Genomic DNA, 23,279 nt, shown 5'->3' on the forward strand with positions numbered 1-23,279 from the left:
AGGTGACGGGACCGGAAAGCCTGGGAGTACATTCCCTCGGTGTGGATGGGGTGGAGGTGGGGGGGAAGGTGGGCGGTTGCGGCACGCTGGGGCTCTGCGCCTGCGCCATGCAGCTTCGTGCGCCTGCGCGCCATGCTCGCACTTTTCCCGGCGTAGCTTCTGCCCTTGGGCCCTGCCGAGGGGTGTTCTGAGAGGGTTTATGAGCATGCTGAGGCCTGAGATCCCACCAGCCTCAACTTCTGTCCCTGCGGTTTCCCCCTCCTCGGTAGAGGCTCGGTCCCAGGGTCCCCGCTACAATTTTGGACTCCAGGAGACTCCTCAGAGATGCCCTTCAGCCCAGACCGCCTCTTCGTCCTCCCCTCCAGGCACGTCTGGAGCGGCGGCCGACCGGAGCGACAGCAGCAGCCTCCCTCGGCACCCGCCCAGCGCGCGGCCAGCTCAAGGCAAGGAGCGGTTGTGTGAATTCCCGGAGGCTCAGGGAGCTGTGGTTGGTGGTTACCACAGAGAAGTATCAGTTGGGGTTTGTTTGGAAGATGAGAATGGGATGCTCCGGGAATTTAGTGTTTCTGAGTGACTAAAGGGCTGGACTCTTCTTCAAATTGGTTTTATTACAAGGCTGTGATGGCGGGTGGCTCGGTTCTGAGGCGGGTTGCATTAACATCCGGTGTGATGTCCCAGCTCTCCGCCCCTGATGACAGATGCCTGAATTTGTGCACGAGTTTGGTGATAGAAGTGGTGAACCTCTTGGCTCCTGAACTTAACTCTCCAAGTCCTTCTAGGATGCCGTGAAAACAGACTAGATTTAACATTTTATCTAATTGAGGTGAATAATATGTTTAGTATGAAAAATGTCTTTCAAGGAGAGTTCAACTCGTTTATTCTATATTCAGTCACTCTCCATGGCAAAACCATCACCGTTTTTCCAGACAACATTGCAAGTCAATGATAAGGTAACAAATGCCAAATTCAGTGGTCACTTTTCAGTTCATCTTGTGTGACCTTTCCACTGTGTTTAATGCTCTTGACCGGTCTTCTCTGAAACCGTCTTAATTTGCTTTTGTTGATTCCACTCTCCCCTGTTTTTCTCCTGCCTTCCAGAGAACTGTGCTTACCTTTGTTAGTTCCCAAATTATTGGTTTGTCCTTAGAGGTTTTTTCCTAGGCCACTTCTGTCTGGATGTGACTATCACCACAGCCCAGATCTCATCTATGCTCCAGATTCCTATTTCAGACTGTCTTCTGAAGCTTCTGGTGAGGAACCAGTGGAAATCCTCAGACTCACTATATGATTAATTTAATTCATCTCTCTGCAGCTCCTCGACCTGTTTCTCTTATCGCAGTCATTGGGTTTTCTAAATCTTAAACCTAGGAGACCAATAATTCGAGTATTCCCTCACTCATAACATCCAAATAGTTCAATTCTATCTAACTTTATCTTTTAAATAATTGTCCTTTTCTATCTGTGCCATTACAGGCCTTTATGATTTTATGTCTGAATTATTGCCTCATACTCCTAAGTATTCTTTCTTTCAAGCTTACTTACAGTGTCACTAGAGTTATATGGAAAATGAAAATCTTTTTTTAATTCTCTTTTTTTAAATTAATTAATTAATTAATTAATTTTTGGCTGCGTTGGGTCTTGGTTGCTGCGCACCGGCTTTTCTCTAGTTGTGGCGAGCAGGGGCTACTCTTCGTTGAGGTGTGCGGGCTTCTCCTTGCGGTGGCTTCTCTTGTGGAACATGGGCTCTAGGCGCGCAAGCTTCAGTAGTTGTAGTATGTGGGCTCAGTAGTTGCGGCTCATGGGCTCTAGAGCGCAGGCTCAGTAGTTGTGGCACACGGGCTTAACTGCTCTGTGGCATGTGGGATCTTCCCAGACCAGGGCTTGAACCTGTGTCCCCTGCCTTGGCAGGCGGATCCTTAACCACTGAGCCACCAGGGAGGTCCCGGAAAATGAAAATCTTATGTCCCTTGGCACTTCAATCAGTGACTCTGTTTTTGCAGTTAAAAAAATCATACTCTTTTTTTTTTTTTTAAATCATACTCTTTATTAGGACATCCAAGGCCATTTGGGATCTGTTTTCAATCTTTGCAGTCTTATCTCTTATCATTTCTTAATAATTACCCTACTTTCTAATCTAATTGACCTACTTGCAGTTCCTCCAAGGCAACATACATGTTTACGTTGTCAATATAACCCCCCTTCGTGAGATGCTTTTTCACCCATTTATTTTCAACAGTAATAATATCCACTAATTAATGAGCACTACTCTGTTCTAGCTTCTTACTTGGCATTTTGTATCTCTGATCCTAACGATAATTCTGCAAGGTAGATTTTTCTTTTGTCCCAATTTTACACAGGGAGTTTGCCACCCCATGGTTTATAGTGTTGGAGAAGAGTTAGGGCTATATATGAAGGTTTGAGAATTGCCCGGAAATACATATTAATAGAAACCAAAATAATAGATGAGATGCCCAGAGAAAATGTATAATTTTGATTTGTGAGAGAAAGTGAAAACATATGGAACCTTGGGAAGCCAACAGTTAAGAGGCAGACAGAGGGAAAAAGGACCTGGCAAAGGAAACTAAAAAGAAGTGGTTTAAGGAGAATCAAGATAGAGAGTTGTCATGGAAGTCAAGGGGAAGAGGAGAAAAGAAACCCAATATATACTTTTAAGAACTTCTGTGTGCCCACAACATTGTAAATCAACTATACTTCAATTAAAAAACAAACCAAAAAACCTCGTATGTGCCAAGACACATGCTAGGCTGTTATGCACATTCTTTCATATTTTATGACAACCCTATAAAATAGGTAATGTCTTATGTCAACAGGTAACTAACTAAACAAGGAACTGAATCAAAGTGAGCCTAAAACTCTCTTTACACCAGTTACCTGGGAGGAGAGAGTTTCAGTGAAGAGGTCAACAAAGGAAAAGATGTATTATAATTACTATACAAAGTAAATATATCTGGTGTATTTGAAGATTAGAAGATAGTTTGTGATTTTAGCAAGAAAAGTCTCAGTCAACTTGTATAAGAAAAAGCCATATTAGCAAGCACTTTTCATTATATTTTAGTACAAGATTATTTATCAGTAATGTTGTTAAACTTGTCATAATTTGTTACACTAAAAAATCATTATCAGATGAAGTTTTATAGAGATTATAGGAATTAGTACAACATGGCATATTTCGGAATCTTTAAGAACTGATATTTAATTTTTTTTGAATTTAGGTTCATACTTTACAAACAAAAGATCTTATGCGGAAAACACACTTGCATCACATTTTACTCCCGGTACAAGCTCTTCCTCTGCGCAAGATAGTAATTATCCTCAAATACTAAAAACTCCATTATCTGCTGGAAATCCCCAGAGACCAGGTTATAAAAGTTGGACACTGCAAATGGGACATTCAGGTAAAGTGAGTGGAATATTGGTCGAATTGATCTTTAGAAACTTTTAAAGTTAAAAGTTTAAATTAACTTAATATTAAATTATATATTAGGGTAGTTAAGTTAATATGAAGTTATTTGTAACTAATATGGAAGACTGAACGATAAATACATCAATTTAGCCATATCTACAATTTGAGGCTGGGTTAATAAGGCTACATAGTTTGTGATATTGTTTGTTAAAAAATGCAGGTCTACATTATTTTATCATTTTGACCAAAAAAGCACAAGAAAGAGAAAGCCCTTCTGTACGTTTGCTTAAATCTAAAAGTTGATCCTGATAATACTGTTGAATGATTTTTTAATACTTAAATTTTAGAATTTATCTAAATGTAGGTTTTCTTGAGGGGAAAATGGGCGAAATAGGTCTACATGTGTAAGCATCTCTTGGTTCAAAGATATATGAATGTATACATTTACAAAATAATGACAAATTGTTTTTATGAGTGGTTCTACCAACATACACTCTTACTAGCAATATATGACAGTTCTTGTTGATCTGTATCCTATCCAGCATTTGGTACTGTCAGACTCCTTAATATTTACCAGTCTAGCAGTTGTAAAATACTACCTAACTATAGTCTGAATTTGCATTTTCCTGGTTATAAATGAGGTTGATTGTCTTTTTTAAATTGTCCATCTTCTTTGCTGGACTATAAACTCCATGAAGACAGAGACTGTTGCAGTGAAGATCCAATCTGAAGTAGAACCATACAATAATTTAAACAGGGAAGATTTAATATAAAGAATTATTAAACTGTCATAAAAGAGTAACTATAGGATATAGGACTCCCAAGAGGTCCTACTTGGAAGTGGCCCCCTTCTGGGTCCCATTTCCAACGCTGGGGTACTGACCTCTTTGGAGAAGGTGAATACTGAATGGCAGTTTCAGTAGTGACTGCAGATTTGCCAGGCCAGACAAACAGGAAGCAGGCAGGGTGGGTGAACTGTAGCTGGTGGCTAGAACATGGCTGTGCAATGGGAGTGGGCTCTGGTGTGGGTTGGAGGCCTGGAGCACACAATCTCCCTGTTGGGAGGGTGGTGGCATCAAGAGGACTTTGGGAGACAGACTGAGGAGAGAGTGAAAGAGCCGAAGGAATTAGTATGGGCAGGAGGCCTGGAATGCAGGATATCTCTGTTGAGAGGGCTGTAAGATGATTGTTACCATGCCATGTTGCGGCTGTGTGATTGCCAAAGGACAGCACATTCTGGGTATGTAGCTGGGCACATCACCACCAGATGTCCTCATACCTACACTGCTGACCCAGTGGAAGCTGCAGGAGAGCCCTTCATCATGCAAGGTCCCTCCAGTGCCCTCAATTGAGAAAACTTAACATTATGCACACTTTTTTTTTTTTAAACATCTTTATTGGAGTATACATTATGCACACTAAAGGAGAAATACAGCAATTCTGTCCACTGTCGCAGAGCTTACATTGAAGTGTGAATTTGGAGCCGAGTAACACTAAATTGATAACTGGCATAACTCCTTTGGCTATTCAATGTCCATATATGTCATTCTACACACTTTTGGATTCCTTTACAGCAACAAAACAACTCTGTGTTTCTACCTAACAGTATGTATACATCTGTACTTGCAAGTGAGGGGGTTCTCACTCTTTCCCAAAATGAGAAGATTCATAGTCCCAACAGTCATTGCATATTAATGATCTCAAATTCAGTCGTGGTCCCACTGAATATTGTGTTACTTAAAGACTAAGTTGTAAAGTTAACCTCCAATAACTTGTGCATAAATTTTTTAAAAGTGAAAAGAGAGAGAAAAATGGTTAGTTTATACAAATAAACATGCATATAACAAAGCATAGAGAAAATATCCAAAGCTACTGCAGTTTATATTTCTGTAATTGGTCATGAGGTTATAGTTGATATCTATGGCTTCCTTCTTCCACTACCCATTCCATATTTCCCTTACCTGCAGCAATAAGGGTGGAATGACCCAGACCTTCATTCCTGAAGGGTCTGAGTCCTTGGTCATTCTGCCTCTTTTTGGTTGCTGTAGTTTTCCATTAACATTTACTGTTGGAAATACTGAGGGGTGCCTTAGAGCAGGGGTTCCCATCTCCCGGGCCGTGGACCAGTACCCGTCCATGCCCTGTTAGGAACCGGGCCGCACAGCAGGAGGTGAGCGGCAGGTGAGCGAGCGAAGCTTCATCTGCCGCTCCGCATCACTCCCCATTGCTTGCACTACCGCCTGAACCGTCCCCCCCATCGCTGGCATTACTGCCTGAACCTACCCCCTCCCCCATCCATGGAAAAATTGTCTTCCACGAAACCAGTCCCTGGTGCCAAAAGAGGTTGGGGACCGCTGCCTTAGAGAAACCCTGGGCTCCATATATAGTCCACTTTGCCTCCATTGTGTATAGCAACATGATACCCCCTTGGCAGTTAGGAGCAGCCACCCCATCCATAGATAGCCCCCCCTTTTTTTTGCCTATTGGTTCAGTAGCATAAATAAGGAGCCTAAAATGGACAGATGGCAATCTCATCTTCCAATTCAGTGGAATCATTGTTGTGTCACTTGGTGGAACCAATAACCTTGTGGAGACTAAGATCTCCAAACCAGCAGAGCTCAAAGTTGCCAGAATGGGAAGCAAAAATTCTTTGGGTGGGTTGATAGGGATAATAGTGAAGTGAGAGTAGCCACTCCTATTTCCTCCCCTTGATTCTTGGACCTGTGTATTGTGGTTATGAGGAATACAGCATCTATGATTCAAAGTATAAACTGCATCCTGTAAGACAGCACCCCATTCTTTTAGGGTATTGTCTCCTAATTGGCATTAAGTCTTCAGTAAGTCATTCTGCCTTTCAGCTAAGCCAGGCATTTCTGTGTGATGGGATATGTGGTAAAACCAGTTGTTTCAATGGGCCAGAGTCCATTGATGCATTTTTTTCTTTTGCTGTGAAGTGAGTTCCTTGATCAGATGCAATACTGTGTGAAATGCCATGATGGTGGATAAGGCACTCTGTAAGTTCATAGATCATGATGCTGGCAGAGGCACTGTGGGCAAGGAAGGCAAATCTGTATCTAGAATATGTGTTTATTCCAGTGGGGCCAAATATCTGCCCCCTCCTTGATGGAAGAAATCCAGTGTAATCAACCTACCATCAGGTGGTATGTTGTCCCTCTGGGGAATGGTACTGTATGGGGCATTTATGTTGATCTCTGCTGTTGGCCAGTTAGGCACTCAGCAGTAGGGTTAACCAAGTCAGCCTTTGTAAGAGGAAGTTCACATTGTTGAGCCGATGCATAGTTTCCATTCTTGCCACCATGGCCGACTTGTTCATGGGTCTATTAAGGAAACACTGTGGTGGCTGGGAAAAGAGGCTAATTGACATCATAGGGTGTATCATTTTGTCCACTATTATCAAGAGTCTCCTTTACAGTGGATGCCCTTTGGTGAGCATTCACATGAGACAAATATTTTCAAAGTCTATGCCCGTTCTAAGAGATCCATCCACATACCTCTTCCCCAGCTTTCCTTGTCACTGTCTTCCAGTTCTGTTCCTTCCCAGTCCCTGACCATCCAGCTAAACCATTAGCAACTGCTTATGAATGAGTCTAAATCTGTACTTCTGGTTATCTTTCATTCCAGACAAGCCAGACAAGGTGGAGAACCAAATGTACTGCTCAAAGTTCTGCCCAAATGAGAGATCAAAATGAACTAAACAACTCAAAAAGTTAGAAGAAAATAGTAATGAATATCAAATGTCTCAGTGAAGGAGGAGTTCCGTAGCAGAAAAGTAATGGAAGAAATTATAAAGGAAAAGACTTTCTATACAAAAATAGAAATCTTTGTGATATCAAAAAAAGCAAGATTGGTAGCAACTATAAGTTGTCGTCATTGATTTACAAAATTCTCATAAAAACAGATTGAAAAACATTAAGACCTAGTAAAAATTGTGCAAAAAGGATGTAAACATCTCAAAATATAGAAAACAAATGGATATATTAAGTGATGTTCAATTTTGATAGTAATTTTTAAAAATACACATTTAAAGCACCAGTCCATTAAACTAGCTAATAATAATAATAGCAACAACAATAATAATACATTGCAGAAGTTAGTAACGGTAAGGATTCAGTAAGATTGGTTTTTCTCATATACTGCTGATGGAATTAAAAGTTGGTACAATCCTGAAAAGAAATGTGGCAATATATGTGAGATCCTTTAAAAGTGATGGTTTTCCTTCTTCCAGTAATTTGACTTATAAGGAGCCAATTTAGGGAAATAATAAGAGACCCAGAAAAAAGCTTTATGTACTATGATGCTTATTTTAGTATTATAACAGAGAGATAACAGCATAAATGTTCTTTTAAAGTTTAAGGGAGATGTCTTCTGTGTGTACTGAATTTCCAGGTACTGAAACTTGTTATTAAGTTTCCAGTTAAGAATGGAAAGGTCATATTCGATTGCAGAACTTAAATTGACTTCTATAGATCTAATATAAACTCAATCACCATGTATAACAAGGCTTTAATGGTGAAAAAGATTCTGAGATCTAGACACAATAGATTTTTAAATGAACTCTTAAGTTGACTACTGACTAAGCATAAATGTAAAAATAATTTTGTAGGTGTTATAACAGAAGAATAGAAAAGAAAAAAGGATTCTAGATTAGGGAGGGTAAGGAGGGGAGAAAAGGTATATTGAAAGGTTGAAAAGGGGATAAAAGACAATTTTACTTTGAAAATAAAATTTTAGGTATGTTTAGTAGTCTGACTTTTTTTATCCATGAATAATGCCTTATAATTTCATATACTTTATAAAACCCTTCTATATTATGTTTAATTCTTATATAACAACTTTGTTAAAAAGGTTTGGTATTTCCACTTTACAGATAAAGAAATGGTAAATTTAGAAAGGTTAAACTACTTACCTGAATATTTATGGTTTGTCAGGCATAGATCTCAAAATCACTAATATATGTAGTGGTTAAGAGCACCAGGTCTGGAACCAGGCTGCCGGTATACAAATTCTACCAGTTCCATTCATGCTTCAGTCTCCTGAAAAGCAAATGGAGAAAATAATGATGTCTGTTGATAGAATCATGAGAAGTAAAGTTAATTCAAGTAAAGAACTTGGAACATTCTTGGCACATTAATAAAATATCCAACATTACACAGATATCTCATAAGTGGAGTTTATAGTCATATAATGTTTTATACTTTATAAAATACATTGATATATATTATTATCCCATTTGAGCATTTCAGCTACCTCTTGAGTTAGGTAGGGCAGCTATTAACATTATATTTTGTGACATATGATTATTTATTATGAAATAATTTGCTCAACTTCATATAGCTCTCAAATGACAAGGTAAGATAAATAATATGTTTTCTGATCCCAAATTTAGTGTTTCTTTATGACTTCATTCCAATAAAATGCAAAATAAGGCAATGTATAAGTTTATTATTTCTAAATGTGAAGTTAAGTTTTGGCAAAATAGAGAAGTAACATTTTTATTTGGTCTGGATATATGGAAAGATATATTTTGATGAGCAAAATGAGATTTTTTTTCTTGGATAGTAATAGCTGTGTCCTAGACTTGGTGCTTTGAGATTTTATGAGAAAGAACTAGAAAGTATTGTTAATGTTTATACATTTTCTTTAAAATTTTTTTTTAATAGCTACATCCTCATCTGCAGTTTCTGCACACTCTCCATCAGTTATTGTAGCTGTTGTAGAAGGGAGAGGACTTGCCAGAGGTGAAATAGGAATGGCAAGTATTGATTTAAAAAGCCCACAAATTATATTATCTCAGTTTGCAGACAACACAACATATGCAAAGGTAAATATTTATACTCCTAGAAAATGGTTCATCTAGAGGGCACTTTGCAGATTTTCAAGTCAGTGCTTTCTTAATTGGCTTACTTTTTGGTAGAATAATGGTTATTCATTATTGCACCAATGTAGGTTACTCTGAATTAAAATAAAGTTTTACATCTGATTTTAATTTTTTAATATTATTTTGTTCTAAAATAACATGTTTTGCTGTTACTTAAATATTCCAAATTACTATTAATATTAATTTCTGAAATTAATATCTTCAAATTAATAAATCTTGGACTCATTCCAAAGATAGCATATGTAATAATGCTATCTCCAAAGGGTTGTTTCCACTGAACTGTATTTGAATTTTATTTTCCAGAGATAAGGGAAACTGGTGTCTTAGACCAGTCATAATTTAAGTCTCTCAACTTCTTGCCTTCACTTCCTATCACTCATCATTAACTTGGGCCACTGGCCTGTTGTCATGGGAATTTGTGTGACTTATCAGGTAGAGGTAGTCTACTCCTAATCTATATTCAAAAAAGTTATTTGACCCCATTACTATTATTAAAACATATTAAATACTATGTTATTTTTAATGTTTTATTGTTCTTAATTTCCCTAATTCCCCTTGATGGTTCCCAGTATGTAGACTTCCTTTCCCTACCTAATAAGTAATTTTTTAATATACCTAACAACCTAAATGATATTAGTACTGCATATCTGGGTATTTCACATTTCAATGCAATTTAAAAAGAATAGGATAAAAGTTTTTTTTAAAAAACGGGAATGTTCAGAATATTGATAAAGTATTTCTGTGTCTAGTATAGTTCTAAGAAATGCACCTTAGACTGTGAAAAGCATCAGTCATAAAGCAGATGTTTCTCATCTGTGTTTCTGTACTTTTCAACTTCTAAGCTGTACCCGTGTGGCCATATTGATTGAATCACCATAGTTACACTATTGAATGTTTATGTTTTTCATGGAGATGAATAAAATACCGAGTAGATGAATTTATTAAAAAAAATTTTTTTTTAGGAATACATATTTGATACATTCAAATTATTTGGGGGCTTAGAGCTGATACAAACTATTGTGAGTAAAATATAGCCTATGTTTATGAAAATATTTTGTATTTATAATTTTATAGGATGTATATTTGACATATTACCATTAGAAGTATATTTAATTGAAACATATAATTAGAACAGTTATGACTTTGTATGTCTCTGCCTTAATTTTATCTCTCAGAAAAATACGAAACTTTTTTGGTTTTAGAGAATCCCAAGCTTACATTTAAGAAATTATTTATTCAAACAATTTTAGGTGATCACTAAACTCAAAATTTTATCACCTTTGGAAATAATAATGTCAAATACTGCTTGTGTTGTGGGGAACTCAACCAAGTTGTTTACTCTCATCACAGAAAATTTCAAGGTAAGTGATTTTTATTCTCAGTAGTAACATTCAAGATTGTCTTACTTATTTAAAATCCATTTTATAATATCATCCTAAAGAACAATAATTCGGGTATCTTTATATACCCTAAAGTACTCACTAAGTACAAGTCCTAAGCTTAGGGACTATTAATACATACAATAAAAATGACAAGGAATTCACTTATTTGATTTGGTACCCTTGATATACTTTGAAAAAAAGGAAAAATCTTTTAGGTAATAAGGATGTTTCCCAGAGTATACAGGAAGCAGACACTTAGAGAAAGCATGGATTTCCTTAGGTATAGCTTCCTGGAAAGTAGTTATTGCGCTGCCAGACTAGTTGAAAGTGAAGTTCTTATTCTTCTAGGGGATAGCAACTATCAGCAAGTACTTTTTCTTTTGGAGAATTTGATTTATACTATAGAATTGTTACAGCTTCCCCTGGCAACACGTACTGTCTCACCATCTGTGGGACTGTGATAGGGAAGTGCTCTGGAACCTTATCCAGCCAATGCTCTCCCTCTCAGTAAGGGCCTTTCTACCATGTGGTTTATCTCTTCCCTTTAGCACATCTCCCTGCTTTGTGGAATGGAGGCTGTGGTTCTGAACCAAGTAGAGAGCATTGCAGTTAGAATAGTTCTTGAGGAGTGCAAATTATATTCAGAATATTATATTTCGTTGTGTCTGTAGACTTATCTTTAACACATTTGAAACCAAGTTGAGATTATGGTCCAATGAGTTCTTTATAGTTCTTAATATATTCAGCATCTACAGTCATATAACATTTCTTGTGCTCTTAGAGATCCAATGTAGCTCAGCTGTCTTTTACTCATTGCCAGAAATGGTTCCTATTGTAAACCTATTGTCTCTATTAGACAGGACTCTTTATCTCTTTCATTCATGACTTAGACTTCTTTTCATCACCCTTGTTTATGTATACCTTTCCATATACCTTCATTATTTTGTATTGATTAAGCATTCTAAGTCCTTTGGTTGTGAATAACAGAAATTCAACTTAAAGTAGCTTAAGTGAAAAAGGAAATTTGTTGGCTTATGTAACTGGGAAGCCAAATGGTTGGATAGATCCTATCCTTAGTCTCATCTCCACTGCCATCTCTCTGTGAGGTTTAATAAAATGATTGCTCATGGCTCCAGGCTAATGTCAACTCAGCTTAGCCAACTGAGAGTAAAAAATAACTTCTTTCTTCCAGTGTCCACATATGAATTCGAGAGAAGGACCCTGACTGTTCCTGCTTTGTTCATGTTCCCACATGTTAGATTAATCACTGTTTATGGGGGTAAAAGCACTATGATTGATTAATCCCAGGGCATTTGCTTTTTGCTGTGGGGCACAGAGTACTGTAATTGACAGTCCCACATGGACAGAACAACATAGAATGTGGGATAGATGAATCCTCCAAAGGCGAAAACAACCTACATTTACTACGCTTGAGATGTAAGGCAATATAGCATAGTGCTTAAAAATAAAGGAGCCAGGGACTTCCCTGGTGGCGCAGTGGTTAAGAATCCGCCTGCCAATGCAGGAGACACAGGTTCGAGCCCTGGTCCGGGAACATCCCACATGCCATGGAGCAGCTAAGCCCGTGCGCCACAACTACTGAACCTGTGCTCTAGAGCCTGCACGCCGAAACTGCTGAGCCCGCATGCCACAACTACTGAAGCCCGCGTGCCACAACTACTGAAGCCCACGTGCCTACTGCCCGTGCTCCACAATAAGAGAAGCCACTGCAGTGAGAAGCCGGCGCACCACAACGAAGAGTAGCCCCGGCTCGCCACAACTAGGGGAAGCCCATGGGCGGCAACGAAGACCCATCGCAGCCCAAAATAAATAAATACATAAATAAATAAATTAAAAAAAAAAAAAAAGAATAGAGGAGCTAGACTGTTGTGGTTTCAAATCCTGATTCTAAATGACTGTGTGCAAGTTAAGTTAACCTCTCTGAGCTTCAGTTTTTATTCGTCAGTAAAATAGGGACAATAATAGTATCTACCTCCTAGAGAATTGATATTTTATATAAGGTAATCAGAAATGGTCTCACTGATAAGGTTACATTTGGGCAAAGTCCTGATAGGAGTGAGAGAGAGAGCCATAGAAGTATTTGGTATAAAAGCATTATAAACGGAGGGGAAAATCAATGTTATTGTTATCATTATCATCACACTTACCATAAAAAGACCTCAGTTAAATAAGAAGCAATATGAAGTGTAAGGAACATGGACTTCTTAGTCAAAGAAATCCAAATTCAAGTCTCAGCTCTGGAACATATCAATTGTATATTAGAAAAGTTACTTGACTTCTCAGAATTTGACTTAGAGGAAAATTGTACTTAATATTGATACAAGACTTACATCATAGGGTTATTGGGAAGATTAAATGAGATAACTCTTCAAACAATCTTGGCACATAACAAATTCCCTACCTGCTTATGACTTTTTTTTTCAGCCTTGCAGCTCTTTCACGGTCCATTGTTATTATATTATTAATACCTTTCTTACCTATTACTTTTATTCAAAGCAGGCAGACCTTTTACTCTGCAGCTGCATGCTTTTTTTTTTCTCTTTTAAAAAAAGTTCCATTATCTGCTTTTCTTTATTCTATAAATTAAATTCACCTTATGTAGATAGCATTTCATAGATTTGATAGCTGGAACTGGTATTTTTGGCTTCCTCAACTAGTGTATTACAAAGATTTACCCTCTCTAAATTACGATAGTGTATATGAGGCTGAATGTAAAACCTTTGTTGCTGTTGTTGCTGTAGAATAAAATTAGTAGAAGTCAGAGACTCTCATGTTTATTTTTTATTGTACTTAAATTTCATGTAAATATGGCTTAATAAGAGCTACAGACTGCTATAATTCACTTAGCAAGACAGGCCATCATTCTTTTTGTAAATAACTAAGAAAACTTCTTATTTAACTCCAGAAAATAATAAATAATGAAAAATAAACTTTATTCCATATTTAAGTCATCTACCCATGTATGAGCATGTATTTAAGAAAGCAGTTTTGGGCAAGTGCATGAAACTTAAAATTTATTTTGAAATTAAAAATTCTTTTCAGAATGTTAATTTCACTACTGTCCAAAGGAAATACTTCAATGAAACAAAAGGACTAGAGTACATTGAACAATTATGCATAACAGAATTCAACACTGTCCTAATGGAGGTTCAATCCAAGTAAGTTAAAATTTAGGGCAAGTAGTAAATCTCTGGTGTGTATTCCAGGACGGAAGGGTCTTTTGTGTGTTTTGTTCTTTGCTATATTCCCTACCACCTAGAAAAGTGCCTGGCTTATAAAACACTCAGTAATTATGGAAATAGTAAAACAGTTAACTAAAATTTATATACAAGGCATATCTTGCTAACTAAACTTTATGGAATTTCTCCAAATTAGTCATAATCTACTGCCTTAATGGTTCCTGCTCACTTTACTTTGAATTGAAAAGCTCAAGTAGCTACAGCAAACTAGAAATGTGACGGTACAGAAGTGAAACACAGTTAAAGCTGTGTTCCTGTTACTTCATACCTTTACTCCTTCAGAATGAGATGGGGAATGATTTTTTTGGAATGGATATTTCTTATAACATGCTGAACAGATACTTACTTTGAGCCAGGTTGGACCACTTGTTCACTCAGTTAATCATGACGACTACTCTCACCGAGATCAAAACATGCTTTCCTATACATTGGGACCTCCAGACTGTACCTTTACAACTCTCAGACTTTTTCAACATTATTTGAACGTGTACTTAGAATGGTACATCAAAAATTGACACAAATTACCATTGAATGTTGACTTCTAACATGTGACCTATTGGGAGTCTAATATCCCTTAAGTCTCAGACTTTAGAAAATTGTCTCTTTTTATCAACTTTTATGTTTTAGAGGTAATTTAACTAGTTATCAAAAATCAGGAACAGTTGGTGTGCTTTTTCCCTTTGATTTTAAACAATGCTATGCAAATATTTGTAATTTTGCTAATATTAAAGTGAAATAAATGTTTTCTTTTATAGCAATACTTTTTTTTATTCCAGAGATTTATAGTGATGTATCTTTGGTCACTTTACAGGTATTACTGCCTTGCAGCTGTTGCAGCTTTATTAAAATATGTTGAATTTATTCAAAATTCAGTTTATGCACCAAAATCACTGAAGATTTGTTTCCAGGGTAGTGAACAGACAGCTATGATAGATTCATCATCAACCCAAAACCTTGAATTACTAATTAATAATCAAGACTCTAGGTAAGATCATCCATTTTTTTCTTAGAAAATGAATCAGTATATTATGTCATATTTTTCTATGAATAGTTATTTTACATTTCTTTAAATTGTTCGATGGAGAAATACTGAATAAACATATTTTTAATCCTTATACCATTGTTGGTGAACTGCTCAGATGTTTCACCAAAATCAGGTTTTAAAAATATATTTGTACTAAACAAGAAAAAAAAAGTAACAACCCATTTCAAAACTAGGTAGAAGACTTGAACAGACATTTCTCCAAAGAAGATATACAGAGGTTCAATAAGCACTTAAGTTGCTCAACGTCACTAGTCATTAGGGAAATGCAAATCAAAACCAGAATTACCATTTCACACCCATTAGGATGGTTATTATTAAGTAAATGGAAAATAATTGTTGGTGAGGATATGGAGAAATTAGAATCCTAATCCATTTATGGTGGGAATGTACAATGGTGCAGTCACTTTGGAAAACCACATGGTGGTTCCTCAGAAAGTTAAACATAGCATTACCATATGATCCAGACATTCTACTTCTTGGTATATACCTAAAAGAATTGAGAATGGGGACTCAAACAGATACTTGCACACAAATATTCGTAGCAGCATTATTCACAGTAGCCAAAATGTGGAAACAAACCAGATGTCCATCAATGAGGGACTGATAAAATAAGATGTATACAGATAAGGTGTATACATACAATGGAATATCATTCGGCCTTAAAAAGGAATGAAATTCTGATACATGCCACGAGTTGTATGAACCTTGAAAACATTATGTTAAGTGAAATATGCCAGACACAAAAGGAGAATATTTTATGGTTACATTTATATGAAGTACCTAGAATAGGCAAATTTATAGAGACAGAAAGTAGACAGGTTACCAGGGGCTGGGGGAAGTGGGGAATGGTAGAGTTATTGTTTAACGGATTCAGAGTTTCTGTTTGGGATGATGAGAAATGAATGATGGTAAGTTGCACAATATTGCAAGTGTACCTAATGACATTGACTTGTGTGCTTAATATGGTTAAAATGCTAAAATTTGTGTTTTGTGTTTTACCATAATAAAAAAAGTTGTGTGCAGAATACTACAAAGTTAAAATAACAAGTTTTAAAAGCATTAAATACAGGAAATTCAAGGGGCTGCATAATCATTTGAGAAGGTGAAAATAGTTGAATCAACTTGGTCTTTGTGTATGACTAGATTGCTGGTTTTATTGGTTTATTGTTAGCTTTAGTTAGAGGAATATTGATGGTAAGCATGAATAAGAGCAAGAATGGGAGATTGCCCATGTGTGTGCACACACACACACAAACACACAGTGTTTATAAGATTTCATAGTGGTTGGGATACCTAAACTAGAATCAAAATGTTATTAGAAGATAATGTAATCAACCTGTGGTGGTGCTTATAGTAGGCATAAACCTATATAGTTTAATATAGGTTCAATTTGGTACAAAGAATTAGTGAGTAATGGTTTTTCTCCTTGAGGAATTACAGTCTAAAGAAGGAGATGCATAGTATCATAGTATCATTAACATGTACTAAGTACATCAGGCCCTCCGTAGCCGAGGGACCCACAGTTGGTTGAATCCACAGATATGGAACCTGTGGATATGGAGGGCCCACTGTAGTAGGCCACTTTATATAAGGGACTTAAGCATCCTCGGATTTTGGTATCCGCTAGAGGTCTTAGAATCAATCCCCTACAGGTACTGAGGGACGACTGTATAGTGACATGAAAGTTTGCATAAAAAAATGATGGGATCATAGCAGAGAAAGAAAGTTAACTGGGCTTAGTTAAGGAGTAAAAGGGGAGTAATTAGAAAAGGCTTTCTAGAGAAGATAATACCTGACATGAGGGGTTTTTTTTTTTTCCTGATATGAATTTTGAAGTATAAATAGAAATTATCCATGGGCATCCCTGGTGGCGCAGTGGTTAAGAATCTGCCTGCCAATGCAGGGGACACAGATTTGAGCGCTGGCCCGGGAAGATCCCACGTGCCGCGGAGCAACTAAGCCCGTGCGCCACAACTACTGAGCCTGCGCTCTAGAGCCCATGAGCCACAACTACTGAAGCCCACGCTCCTAGAGCCCATGCTCCACAACAAGAGAAGCCACTGCAACGAGAAGCCCGTGCACCACAACGAAGAGTAGCCCCCGCTCGCCGCAACTAGAGAAAAGCCCACGCGCAGCAACGAAGACCCAGTGCAGCCAAAAATAAATAAATAAATAAATAAATAATTTTTTAAAAAGAAGTTATCCAGATTAAGAAGTAGAAAAGGTAGTAAGACAGTGAATAACTAAGTCTTGAAAGCATGATTTTCAATATAGCAATATGGTATGTGCAAAGAAACCATAAGCTATTTACTTTGGTAAAGTACAAGTTGGGAGTAAGTAAGCTTGGAGTAAAATCTCAGCTTTCAGTACTTAAATGTAACTTCGGATATCAATGAAAGGGATAAACTTAAAATAATCATAAATTTTAGTATTAAGAGTACTGAATAGAATAAAGAGTACTTTATACAATTGAAACCTTAAGGTGCTCAGTGCCAATTTCAGAGCCATAGTGTTTAAGTATTTCTGTCACTTTGTGTGCTCTTATCCTGGCTTCACTTTTAATTATGTGAAATCTCCAGACATCATTTACAGTTACAAACTTAGAAACCTATAATATCTAATCTTGTTTATTATTTACTTTAATCATCAAGAACAGTTTAGATCTATCTAGGTACTGTTGGTTCTACTTTTAGTAAAGGTAAGAATAGTACTGTGTATACTATTTGTCATCGTCAGTGTCGTGACCTCAACACCTTTGTAGTTCCACTGAATAATGATGGTCTAAAATTATAACGTTTTAAAGGAGTTTATAATTAATTGTAATTATTCCTTTTCAGCTTAGTGAATAAATAATATTTTTTCTATTGCTAGGAAAAAAGGGATAAAATAATATCTGGATAAAGTACTCTGTCATTGACTTTCTAAATTAAAATGACATGGGGTAACATAGACAGTCAATAACTGAGGCTGGCAATTATTACAGAGGGTTTCGTACTCAGTTTTACTTTGTCACATTTCATAGTTAATCATTGTTTACCATTATCATTGTCAAACATTGCTTGAGTTCCTGCTATATATTAAATGATAGGATATTTGACCTCCAAGAGTTCATATTATAGTTGAAAGGAGAAATTGAGGTCTTTTCACAGACTTGAACCAAAGAATATTAGGTTAAAAGATGGGCATGCTATCTACTGAACTGTCTGAATAGCTCTAATGCTTCTATGGATTTGTTACTTGTTCAGCATACTGTTTCACCCATTGATTTCTATAGCAAATGGCAGATTTAGGTATGCTCCCCACTTCTTTGTTCCTGCAGAAGACAAATTCTCAGAATTGTGCCTGTGACTTACCTATGATGACCCCCACTCCCAGCCAGGACTTGATTTGAATAGTTCCCTAAAAATTTGTTTAAATTGATATACCAAAAATTTGGCAGTCTGATGACTTGAGTCATTTTTATTTCCTTTCCTCTCTTAACCCAGATTCAATATGTCAGTAAATCCTCCTGACTCAACCTTTAGAGTACATACATATTCTGGATCACTTCTTAGCATTTCCGGTGCTACAACCCTAACCCATACCTCCCTCATTTTAGCCTGGACTACTGTATAGTGTAATAGCCCCTAACTTGTCTTTCTGCTTTCTTCCCCTCCTACAATTAGTCTATTCTCAACCTAATGGCCAGAGTGTGATCCTTTTAAACCAGAAATTAGATCTTGGAACTTTCCTGCTTAAAATCTTCCAGAGCTCCTATTATATTTAGAATATAATTCAGACTCTTTACCGTGGCCTACAAGGACTTCTGTGTTCTGGTCTCTTTCAACTTCTTCATTCATCTCCCTCACTTGCAGTGGTCCACCAACTTTGGTCTTCTTTCTGGTTCTGGAGCCAGAAAGACTACCTCGGCTTAAATTGCTGTTCTGTTTTGCCCTTTTAAACGGTAACTCTTTTCTTGTTCACTTATTTGGAAACCTTGGGCAAGTTACTTAATTTCTTTGTGTTTCAGTTTCTTCCCTTATAAAATGTTAATAATAGCATCTATCTCATACCATGGTTGTTAGAATTAAATAAGTTAATATATGTAAAGTGCTTAGAATAAGGCCTGGCACATACTTTGTGTTCAGTATATGTTAGCTATACTCACCATCAATTGTCATCATTATTCCCATCTCATCATCATCTTGGCATGGATGCCTTCTTAACTCAACTGCCGAATATACATACAGGTCTTTCTCAACCAACCTAACTAAATCAACCCTCCTGGTCATTCTCTGTACAGTCCTGTTTGTTTGTTTGTTTGTTTTTAACAGTTTCTGTACCTGCTATTATTTTCTTTCTTTCTCTTTTACTTATAATTCTCTAACTTCTTAAGTTAAAACAGAGTGCTTATATTAAATACTCATTTTATCTGTGTAAAAGTTCTCTCTCCCCTTAAGGATGTGTTGTTGATATCTTGCTATTATTGATGGAATGCCATGGACTAGAATATTTTATATTAGTCTGAGTATTGTAACTGATCTATGAAAAAAGCCATTAACTAAATGCAAGAAGATTCTGTCGATCCTTGTTAATCAAAGTGTGCTTCACTGACTGACAGCATACCTGAGAGTGTATTTGAAACGTAGATTCTCAAGCGTCATCCCAGACCTACTGAATCAGAATCCTCATGTGATTTGTATGCATATTAAAGTTTGAGAATCACTACCGTAGATTATAGGATTATTTTAAAAGTTAAATTATAGTTTTATTGGATTTTCCTTTGTATACTTAATGAAATTTTCCTAACTTGTGTTTTTAAAGGAACAATCACACACTCTTTGGTGTTCTAAATTACACTAAGACTCCTGGAGGAAGTAGAAGACTTCGTTCTAATATATTAGAACCTCTAATTGATGTTGAAACCATTAACATGAGGTTAGATTGTGTTCAAGAACTGCTTCAAGATGAGGAGCTCTTTTTTGGACTTCAGTCAGGTAAATGAATATCATCTACTTTTACAAATACAAATTTTTTAACAAAATACATTGTCTTCTTAAAAAAATACCAGTCCTGTTGGATTAAGGCTCATCCTAATGACCTTATCTTAACTTGATGACATCAGCAAAGATCCAATTTCCAAGTAATATCACATTCAAATACTGGGGTTTAGGATTTCAAGGTTTCTTTTTGGGGGATACAATCCAACTCATAACATGAGGTAAGAGAATTGCCCTTGGCATCTGTTCACTAGCATGGCAGTGCAATTTTCTTCTTAAATCTGTAGGTGGAGGGGCAGTTTATATGCACTGATCCGAGTCCAATTCCTGGTTTCTAGCAACTTGATCTGTCTTCCATAACCTCACTTCCCCAACCTCCCCTCCTGTTGCTCTGGAGGTCTAAACGGAAGTGGTACCTGAAAATCTAGAAGGCATTTACAGCCTTTAGGTTTTCCTAAGTCCAATTCTAAATACCTTTTAATTAGTATAATTTCTTCAAAATTCTGACATTATACTGACTGTGACTCTGCATTTCCAATGTTGTTTTGTATATTCATTTTTTTCTATATATTCCTGTGTATTTTGTGAGGCTTTGGGAAAGGTACAAAAAGGCCAGTTTTTAACTGGTCAGCCTTGTTCACAGCAACACCTTATCTCTCTTCTTCCATTAAACATCTTGTTGAAAAACAAATTTTCTGCCCATACTGTCTTCTCTTCATCACTACGTCTTAATCAGTCAGTCTTGTGTCTGTGCCCACTCCTGCACTGAGACTGCTCTTGTCAAGGTCACTATAGCAGATATTGTTGGTTCTCTGTGCAGATCTTCTTGGGTCTCTTTTACCTTTCTGTGTGCCCCTTTTCCCTGCTATGTGTGCTTTTGCTTCTAATGGCCTGTACCTGGACTCTCTTTAGAGGCCTGCCCTCAGGCTATTAGAGGGCTTTGCTCTCAGGCACGGAGTGCCAAAACTGCCTTGCGGACCTTAAATGACTGAATGTTGTGGGAGTATCAAAGCCCAGCTGTCTCACACTGTTTTGGCAAAAACCATGAATGTAACTTAAAGTCCACAAGCCTTCTACAGGATTGGTTGAAGTTACCTTCCATAGGACTTTGCCTGAAATTATACTTTTGCTTGGCTTTTTTTCTCTTTCCTGTCCTTCTTGTCTTCTTTATTGGTTTCTCGTGGAACCAAATTCTTAATACATTACTTGCACATGAATCCTCATCTCAGCGTCTGCTTCTGGAGCACCCAGCCTAAAACATTCACCCATAGTCTCATTGTTTTTAAATTTAATGGACACATACTAGTTCTCCTATTTGAAATCCAACTTCTTTGGTGCTGCCAAAAATCTCTCCTTATTGAATTACTGCCTTTCTTTGCTTCTGTGATTGTACAGTTTCCTTGTTTTCTTCCTATTTCTTTGGAGTTTCCTGTTTTTTAAGCTCTGTCACTCATTTCTTTAACGAGTTTATGACTATCCAGTCAAAACCAATGTGGTATCTCCCTTGTACTGTTATCTTTACTATTTCCAAATAGACTACAGGACTGTATACTGTCTTGGAATGTCTTCAGAAAGCTCTGTCATTGATCAGGTAACAGAGTAAAAACCCCAGAGTCCTTTCTTTCAAATGGAAGTGAGAATGACTTCTGAGTCTTCTTTTTAGGCTTGTTTTCCTTTGCTCGTTCCCTAAATGCTATGGCTCTTCAAAGGTATGTCCTAGGTTGTCTTTTTACCCTGTATATTCTTATTATATGATTTACCCACCTTCTTGGTCTTATAATTATCATTCACGTATTCATAACTTCCAAATTTACATCTCATGCCCAGATATCTCTATAGACCTTCAGCCCCATATATCTTATTGCCTACTGAGCACTTATTAGATGTTCCTTAATCACCTCACATTTAATGTGTCCAAACTGTGCCATCTTCCCTTCTAAATCAATCCCTTCTGATTTCAGAGAATAGCTCTACATCCAAGCTGTTTACCAAACCAGATACCTGGAAGTCATTCTTGACACTTCCCTTCCTTGAAATTAATCATCAAATTCTGCAAAGTCTCTTTTCTGTGTATCTCTTGCATGTTTAGCTTCTATTCCCAGTGCTGCCACTCCAGCCTGGGGTACCATTTATCTATAGTCTGATTTATTGCAGCAGCCTTCTGTTTGGCTTCCTCCTCCAGTCTTGTTCTTTACAGTCTCTTCTCTATATGAGAGCCAGAGAGATCTTCTGAAAATATAAATCTGAGCATATTACTCTTCATTAGTTTCTTGTTGTTGATGTAATAAAGTACCACAAATTTAGTGGCTTAAACCAACATGAATTTATTATCTTACAGTTCTGGAAGTCAGAAATCAGTTTTGCTGGGCTAAAATCAATGTGTTAGCAGGTCCACCGTTTCTTCTGGAGGCTCTAGGGGCAAAACTGTTTCCTTGCCCTTTCCAGTTTCTAGAGGCGATCTACATTCCTTGGCTCATGGCCCTTCCTCCATCTTCAAAGCCAGCAGAATAGTTTCTTCTCTACTTTCTGACCTCTGCTTTTGTCCTTATATCTTCTCTCTTTGACTGATCCTCCTACCTCCCTCTTTTTTTTTTTTTTTTCCTTTTTTGGCCACGTGGCTGTGGGATCTTAGTTCCCTGACCAGGGATAGAACCTGGGCCCCAGACTGTGAGAGCACAGAGCCCTAACCACTGGACCGCCAGGGAATTCCCCTGCCTCCCTCTTATAAGGACCCTTGTGATTACTTTGGGACTAACAAATAATCCAGAATAATCTCTCCATTTCAGGATGCTTAACTTAAACCCATCTTCAAAGTCCCATTTACCAGATAACATGTTCAAAGGTTCCAGGGATTAAGATGTGGACATCTCTGTGGGGCTACCACATATCCACTTGCATAAAATCCTTCATTCTTTTCTCATTACTTTTAGGATAAAATCCGAACTCTTCTGGATGGCTATTTCTTTATCAACTCCCACAGCATCTCTTGTTACTCGTCACTTTTCATTCTGCCTTCTAGTATAATTGAACTTCTTTTAGTTACTTGAACATATCCTGTCTCATGTTCTGGCTTTAAAATTTTTTTTAATTTAATTTATTTCCATTGGTGTATAGTTGATTTACAATATTAGTGTCAGTTGTACAACATAATGATTCAAAATTTGTATAGATTATACTCCATTTAAAGTTATTACAAAATAATGACTATATTCCTTATGCTGTATAATATATCCTTGTAGCTTACTTATTTTATACATAGTAATTTGTACCGCTTAATCCCCTACCCCTCT

General features: G+C 37.1%; 1 protein-coding gene across 2 annotated transcripts in view; it reads left to right on the forward strand.

Moving 5' to 3' along the window:
* Positions 1-3,238: 3,238 nt before the first annotated feature.
* The window catches only part of MSH4 (mutS homolog 4), an 87,619-nt gene continuing 67,578 nt past the window's right edge, over positions 3,239-23,279 (forward strand). Inside the window, exons 1-6 of one of the 2 annotated variants that reach the window (XM_059924592.1) lie at positions 3,239-3,416; positions 9,106-9,266; positions 10,574-10,684; positions 13,769-13,884; positions 14,777-14,950; positions 19,814-19,986. In XM_059924592.1, the coding sequence (XP_059780575.1) occupies positions 3,404-3,416; positions 9,106-9,266; positions 10,574-10,684; positions 13,769-13,884; positions 14,777-14,950; positions 19,814-19,986 (748 nt within the window). In that variant the 5' untranslated portion in view covers positions 3,239-3,403. The remainder of the gene's footprint in view (positions 3,417-9,105; positions 9,267-10,573; positions 10,685-13,768; positions 13,885-14,776; positions 14,951-19,813; positions 19,987-23,279) is intronic. The other variant, XM_059924582.1, reaches the window with a different exon arrangement.

The sequence above is a fragment of the Balaenoptera ricei genome, chromosome 1 (genome assembly GCF_028023285.1).
Source record: "Balaenoptera ricei isolate mBalRic1 chromosome 1, mBalRic1.hap2, whole genome shotgun sequence".
NCBI classification, from domain to species: Eukaryota; Metazoa; Chordata; class Mammalia; order Artiodactyla; family Balaenopteridae; genus Balaenoptera; species Balaenoptera ricei.